The 7,693-nt window shown below is 34.8% G+C and overlaps 1 protein-coding gene across 1 annotated transcript; it reads right to left on the reverse strand.

The window, feature by feature from the left end:
- Positions 1 to 427: 427 nt before the first annotated feature.
- Positions 428 to 6,246, reverse strand: LOC114537626 (G-patch domain and KOW motifs-containing protein-like). The gene is made up of 13 exons (XM_028558692.1): positions 6,050 to 6,246; positions 5,177 to 5,307; positions 4,853 to 4,986; positions 4,556 to 4,783; positions 4,394 to 4,478; positions 4,228 to 4,295; positions 2,300 to 2,359; positions 2,138 to 2,204; positions 1,879 to 1,951; positions 1,590 to 1,806; positions 1,151 to 1,220; positions 981 to 1,066; positions 428 to 625 (listed from the first exon to the last, which is right to left on the reverse strand). Exons 1-13 carry the CDS (start codon positions 6,214 to 6,216, stop codon positions 494 to 496), a joined length of 1,518 nt encoding a protein of 505 aa, XP_028414493.1. The 5' UTR covers positions 6,217 to 6,246; the 3' UTR covers positions 428 to 493.
- Positions 6,247 to 7,693: the final 1,447 nt, after the last annotated feature.

The raw sequence follows: 7,693 nt of genomic DNA on the forward strand, positions 1-7,693 counted from the left end.
GCCCGCAATTTTTCTTGGTTCAAAGGTTGCCTTGACAAGCCAAGCCATGAGAATTTGTCATTTTTGCCATAAACCATAAAAACAAAAAAAACTCGTGACGGAAAAAAAAACCAAATTGTTTGTCTGAACAAGAGTTGCATTCAGTTAAGTATACTGTGATACTCGCAATGTATACAGCAAAAATAAAATACCTAATGTACAGAAATTTCAGAAGGTAGCTAAGAAAGAATAAAGCAGTCCTTCCTCTCACACAGAGTTTCGGTATCATAAATAACAGTAAGCGGTATGCGCGTAAAGCCCAACCCTCGGTAGGCAATCTAAAAGCAATCGAATAATGAATCTCTCGGTCTCTGCGATCATATTCATATGCTGCGACCCAGAAAACATGAAGCATGTTCAAACACCCGAGAAGCATCTAAAACTCCGACATTGTAATTATACGTTACTATTTTACAGGAAATTAAAATTCTGTTTTTTATACAGTGTACGAGAATCATGATTCTTGATGAACCTCTGCGGTATATTCACAAATATCATCATAATGTGATTTTACAATGTTTCTGTCACTTAAAATCTGAACAACTGCTTGCTGCTTTGATGATTCTGTTTGAACAATTTCTCCAATCTATATTGAAATATCAAAGTATAATTTAACAAAAAACGGAAACACAAATTTTACCCATAAAAATCTGAAAGAATTATCAATTGTATACTATCAACAATACCACCACCTACCTCTCCCTGGTAAAGGTTTGTATACTATATTAACAATACCAACACCTACCTCTCCCTGGTAAAGGATTATATACTATATTAACAATACCACCACCTACCTCTCCCTGGTAAAGGATTGTATACTATATTAACAATACCACCACCTACCTCTCCCTGGTAAAGGATTGTATACTATATTAAAAATACCACCACCTACCTCTCCCTGGTAAAGGATTATATACTATATTAACAATACCACCACCTACCTCTCCTTGGTGCACACCTTGAACAAATAAAATATATCTTGGCTCAATTTTCGGAATCACAGTTTCCAACGCAGTTTGTGGAACATCTAAATAACGATATCAAAAAATATATTAGAGACGTTGTCATTCTGCAGGATTTTAAAAGTAATTAGATATACGAAAAGTAATACCATCGATAAGACGTCCTTCATCTGTCTTGCATACACATGAATTTCTACTGATCACGTCCTGAATGACTACCTAAAAATTGAAGTTTACAAAAAAAGAAAGAAACTAATGAGTAATATTATTCAGTGACGTAGATTTCAATGTTGTAACAACGGTTGAGATATCTCCGGTCAAAGGAACGGTCGACTTCATTTTAGCTTAGTTTATTTCTGCTAAGAAGTTTATTTCAGGCAGTTGTTATACCACATTTTGTTGTAAAGTTGTTAGAAGAAACTGCCAGGGTTCTCTCGGTCTATTTTGGTATCGGATTTAAACAGTATCATAAGAGTTTTATTTGTCTTCTCCTACGGGGAAAATGTTGTTTTATATACACATATGATGTGGACAAAAGATCTACTGCTTATCCACCATTAATAATCTCTGTATTCCTATTAAATGTACCTTTTTTTGATAATATCTGCCATTTTTAAAACTTTTACTAATAATTCGAACTCGGATAAGAGGAGCCATCCAACAGTGTTCATCCATCACATCTACTGGTATTGTAGTTTCGTGTTCATGATTATCTTGAGATGGTTTTTTTACTGAATCATCGCTTTCTTTACCCAGCTTCTTGTGTTTTGTCTTGTGTTTTTTTGAACTGTATTCACGAGTATTTCTAATAAATAACAACGAAAAACATTACGCACAACTTTTTGTCGAATTTATAAACAAGATGAAAATATTTTACCTCTCGTCGACATCTCGTTGTCGTTTCCGTATTTTATGTTTATCCTTATCGTCTTTTGAGATACCTGCATTGCCTAAAATTGAGAGGCACTGTTGCTGATATTTGTTAACAGAATTTCACAGAATCAAGTTAGTTTAGCAGCAGAATCAAGTTATTTTTAAGGATATTGATCAAACATTTTGTGCAAATACAATTTCTTTTGTACTCGTCTTCACAAAAAATTGAAAAACAGAAAATAAAATTGAATATCCTCATTTACCTTTAATAAACTGTCTATATTCATCTTTGTCAACCAGCTTTACGTTGTGTTGACTGACAGTTACTTCCTATAAGAATAGAAAAAGAAATTACAGTAGTTACAGAAATCCTGATATAATCTAATTATCCAAAGATTATTAATGCAATGAGACAGATACTTTACCACATCGCTCATGGCAAGACGGACAATCAGTCTGGCATTATCCTCATCCACGGCAGTTATCTACAAAGAAAATAAGATTGATTATTTATACTGCATTATAAAAGGATGTTTAGGGATAATTAGAGTTTTTTATTAATTATAAAAATTTTTTCAGATTTCTTCGAGAACTTTTTACATTTAGACCAATTGCGAAACTTAGTAGCCGCGCCTTCGCATAACATGGAAGCGAGGCTTATTATGCAAAAAACAATATTTGTATTTTTTGCCGTACAAAGCTATCCGCCGAGTTATATCCCGGTTTTCGCCTTTGGTTTACATATTTTTCGATACCTTTAAAGCTCGGTTTCATCGTTGTTATCATAGTTTTCAGGTGAGGGAGTTTTGCCTTTCATTTGAGGCGTTTTTGTGATGTTTTCATTAATTTTTTCGGCTGCTTTCGTCGGGGAAATATGGAAAAGGCCGACACAAACTCAGGTAAAAATTCAGTTTTTTCCAAACTATTTCGTCTCAAGTCTTGAAAATTTATTTCATTTTTCTTCCTCTTATTTGTGCAAAATTTGGCGATATATATTTGGTGCAAAATCTATGTTTTTGTGACAAGGATTATTGAAAAGTCACGGTCGAACAACCAACATGTTTACATTTCTCATTTAAAATTATTTTACACCAATTTTATCGATCGATAAGCTGTAATTTCACAGCAATTTTACAGCTCAGGAAAAAATTAGCAGAACTCTGTTGACAGAAACAATCGGAGATAAAATATACAACGGAGTTTTTTGGTTTATTTTCCCTGTGTATATAGACTACAATACATGTGACGTGATGCCGACTGAAAAGCAAAACAACTCTTCAACTTGGCACACATGCATGACATGGATAGTAAAATACTTATTACCAAGACATAATATCATTCTCTATTTTGAATTACCATTTAATATTTCTTTTCCCACAATATCATACTATAAAGGTAGCCACAATGCGAGCAGCAGCGTTTTTAAGATATGCCTTTACATGATGGCAAAGCCGAAGGCGAAAAAAACAACCCCGAAGTTCGGAAGTGTTTTCCGTTTTATAATGCGATGGTGAACGGAATCCTTTCCTTTTAAAGTATTCCTGGTTAATCCTTATTTAAAACATCTATTGCATGGTAGTAGATAGTGTTTAGTGATAGTGTTTTGTAGTGACACAAAATATACAGAACGTCAGATGCGTTCGAATTCGACTTTTAAATAAAATTCGGCCTTCATGTCGGTATGCAAGCCATGCATCGTCTGTACTTTTTTAAAGCGAAATAAACAAAAACATTTCAGTTAGTTACTTTTTGCCATTTTCACAGTATTACTCTGGTATAAAGATAAAAAATATAGTGATATTTGTGAATAAATTTGAACCATTTCAGTCATTAGGTGTGAAATTATAAAATCTGACTGTCACTTTTCATTTAGTTTTCAACAATTTTTGTCACAAAAACATAGATTTTGCACCAAATATATATCGCCAAATTTTGCACAAATAAGAGGGAAAAAAATGAAATAAATTTTCAAGACTTGAGACGAAATAGTTTGGAAAAAACTGAATTTTTACCTGAGTTTGTGTCGGCCTTTTCCATATTTCCCCGACGAAAGCAGCCGAAAAAATTAATGAAAACATCACAAAAACGCCTCAAATGAAAGGCAAAACTCCCTCACCTGAAAACTATGATAACAACAATGAAACCGAGCTTTAAAGGTATCAAAAAATATGTAAACGAAAGGCGAAAACCGGGATATAACTCGGCGGATAGCTTTGTACGGCAAAAAATACAAATATTGTTTTTTGCATAATAAGCCTCGCTTCCATGTTATGCGAAGGCGCGGTTACTAAGTTTCGCAATTGGTCTATTTTGTTGATTTAATATATTTCTTTGGGTCTTTCAATACACCAACCTTGGCCCCCAAGTTTTTATGTGCTCCATACTCTATAACAATATAACCACCTTTGGAAAATGTTTTACCTGTTAATTAAAGGAAAAAATGTTGATAATTATAAATACACATTAAGATCAAGATCAGGTTTAAGGTATATAAAAAACTAAACTTGCAATATACAAACCTTGATCAGATTGTTCAGGTAATTTTTCATCCAAACCTTTGAAATGTCTAACTCTACCATTCTTTTCGATTATCGCACCTGAATACTTAATAAATAACACTTTTTAGAATTTAAAACATATACATCACACAATTTGGTTAGCATATAATCTATTCACACTACCTCAGATGACTTTGTATCACCAGGTTTTCTTCTACGTTTCTTTTCCCCATCTTCATGACGTCGTTCAGCACCAAGGCCTAGTCCTTGGGAGCGAGGAATAAATTCTATTGGCACTGTCAATCCTTTATTTGTCCCCCCAATTGCCTCACCCTTCTTCCAACCCATTCCTCTGAGCATTGCTGCTCCAAACGATGTGACTGGAACAGCATCATAGTCTTCTAAGGTGCTCTAAAAAATTATATATTGTAATAAATGATAGTAATTTACTAAACCAATCTGATTAAAAATTGTACAAACCTCGTCCTCGATGATGGTGGAACTTCCTGCATCACTTGTTGTTTCACCTTTTGTTGCCAAATGTGTTCTTGCCAACAATGGGATTGCAAAATTATTTTCTATCTTATTTTCAACATTCTCAGCATTTGTCAAATCTAGGTTGGGTTGTATAGAGCAATGAGGTAATTAATTGACATAAGCCATGAATGATCTAGAAGAACAGCCTACCAATGAACTGTTGATAGGGGTTGGTACAATGGTCATGTCTAGCTCAATGTTGTATGCCAGGAGCTTAAACTTTCTCTCATTCTTCCAATCATGTCAAGTAGCAACTCCGAATTATACCTTTAATAATTTCCTCAGCTGCCTGTTTATCCAATGTATTTCCTGCTTCATTCTTTACTCTGGCTAACAACACATCATTTCGACTACGGCATGGAATCACTAGTTCTTTAACTGCTGCCTTTGGGTTTTTACTTTAAGTTAAAAACAGTAAATTAGAGACCGTTGGCAGACACAAATTACTTTTATCTATATTTTATGCATATGTATATCTTAAAGTATGTAATTATTAAATGTTTAATTAAATATAATTTACAAAAGCAACAGACATGACTGCCACACTGCAAATTTGTACCAATGTCCACTGTATGCTAGCCTAATATATTGATTTTTGACAGGTCAGGTCGTAAGAGAAAATGGTTTTATCTGGTATTTGATGAGGCGTACTATATGATAGTGGTCTGTGAACCTAATAATCACATATTCACATTGCCACCAATAACATTGCCGAATTGGCATTATAGCCTTTTATAGGTGGTTAGGCAAGTTTTTACTTAAGCTACGAGTGGCAACAAAATACAACATTTAATTAAGAAACCTTGAGGAATTGCTGCTATGGTAGACGTTTTATTTATGGTGGACCATCAGTGGGTGGGTACAGTCAGATGATAATGACGATTCGATGTTTTGTGTGTCAATATGAATTATTTTTATTTTTTATCGACATGGCCCGTAAACGTCAAAGACATTTAAAAAATCTTGTTTTCCATTGAGCTGAATAATCTCCTTCCTTCCCCAGTATGTAAATAGTGCCCAAAGCAAAGCCAAAACTAGTTTTCTACGATTTTAAAGGGTAAAATAATATTAAAGGCAGGAATTGTCGAAAGAAATGAAAGCCAATCAGTATATACATAAAACACTATCACACATATATACCTCTTTAAAACCTTCCCTTCGGCAGAATGTAGAAAATCTTTATCCGATTCAGCCTCTTCTATATCGTATCCACATTTTTTGTTTCCTTGAACAAGTTTTGGAGCTGGTTTCGTCTTTGAAAACGTAAACGAAACGCTTTTACCTTTTTCATTTGAGTGAGCGGCCATCTTTGAAAACGCTTAATGACGTACTTCATCTTGTGTGAGTATAATGCAGAGAAAAGGCGGTGGTGGAGGTGCCATGAAAATGCGGTAAAAGTTTAGGCACAAAGTAAATAAAAGATCTATTATTTACTCTGTGTTTAGGGCTGTTTATATCGTTCTGGTTCTAGCAAAACACAGATTTCAAAACATTACGAGCAAGTAGTCCATTAATCATTTTAGGTGAGTATGTAGACGTAGTATCAATGGGCAGGGAGGTATTCCTTACCCAGATGCAATAATCCCCCACCGTAGAGGAATTTACCCACGAGCGTAAGTTGGGATCGCAGTGTTTTGATGGAACATAGCTATAGTTTAGAGCTATAATATGGATAGCCGCACCGTTAATTTTTTTTTTCAGGCGCTATGAAAGGATGAAAATCATCACCTTGAAGTTGTCTTGGCACAAGCTATTCCTGCTACAAACAACTGGAGTCGACACACAAGAAAAGAAACACAAGAAAGGCATTTTATCTTCTTAATTCTTTTGTGGAGATACACTAAATGCTAAATGTTCTATTCTGTTCTGCATACTGCTTACCGCCCTAATCCTCTGATAAATGATAATGCAGAGTATAAGCCTATTTGGTTTGGCCCTGAAAACTATAATGGGGCGTCGGCCAGACGTCATCGTTACGACAATCTCAGAGCATCTCTTATTACATCCACTGAACTGAATTATTGCACTGTACTATGATTAACGAAGGGGGAGGCTGACCAACTAATACATATTTCAGCAATGTACAGCGTAAAGAACATGTTGGCTGCGCAATAGTGATCGCTCAGCACGAACCTCCGGAACTTTGAGGGGGCATGTTGAAAGAAAAGGTGAGCGCACAGCGAGAATGGCGGTGGTATATTTTAGCACAAAACAATATTTGAGGATAAATTCGACCCACTGGCTCTAGTACAAACTTTTTCTTGAATAAGAGGTCAACATTATTGTAGAAATTGAGTTATCCTGTGGCTGTGATATCCTGATTATTGTGTATAGATATTAAAACTGTTAAAAGACAAGATTTCAAATAAATAAATAAATAATTTTTGTGCCAAATGCGTTGAAAATTTATGCAAGGAAGCGTTCAAGCGACGTTGACCTGAAATTATTTTCAAAGAAAAAACCGAAATGAACGGAACGCATTGCATATATTCTGGAAACCGTAGAGTGTTTCAATAGTTTCATGAAACTGATGCGAGTTAAAGTGTGACATTGGAGGTGAATTGAAGTAAAAACTCGTTGTTTACTCTGTCATCCTATATGACAAAGTGAAGCGCAAAAATGATTGAGAGCATTTTAATTGTACTTCCATGCATGGTGTGATATACGTACACCAGAGTCATCCCATGTGATACATTATGCGTCGCGATCGTTTGAAATAATCCTTGCCCTTTTAATTAGGTAAAACTTCCTTGAAGATTGTTATCTAGCAAATATGGTCAAATC

The sequence above is a fragment of the Dendronephthya gigantea genome, unplaced genomic scaffold (genome assembly GCF_004324835.1).
Source record: "Dendronephthya gigantea isolate DGI-Jeju-01 unplaced genomic scaffold, DenGig_1.0 000160F, whole genome shotgun sequence".
Lineage (NCBI taxonomy): Eukaryota > Metazoa > Cnidaria > Anthozoa > Malacalcyonacea > Nephtheidae > Dendronephthya > Dendronephthya gigantea.

Coding starts and splice junctions, on each gene's coding strand:
- LOC114537626 (XM_028558692.1), bottom strand. CDS start 6,216: ATGGCCGCTCACTCAAATGAAAAAGGTAAAAGCGTTTCGTTTACGTTT. Junction 4,479..4,555: donor GTGATACAAAGTCATCTGAG/GTAGTGTGAATA, acceptor TTATTTATTAAG/TATTCAGGTGCGATAATCGA. Junction 1,807..1,878: donor CAACGAGATGTCGACGAGAG/GTAAAATATTTT, acceptor GTTATTTATTAG/AAATACTCGTGAATACAGTT.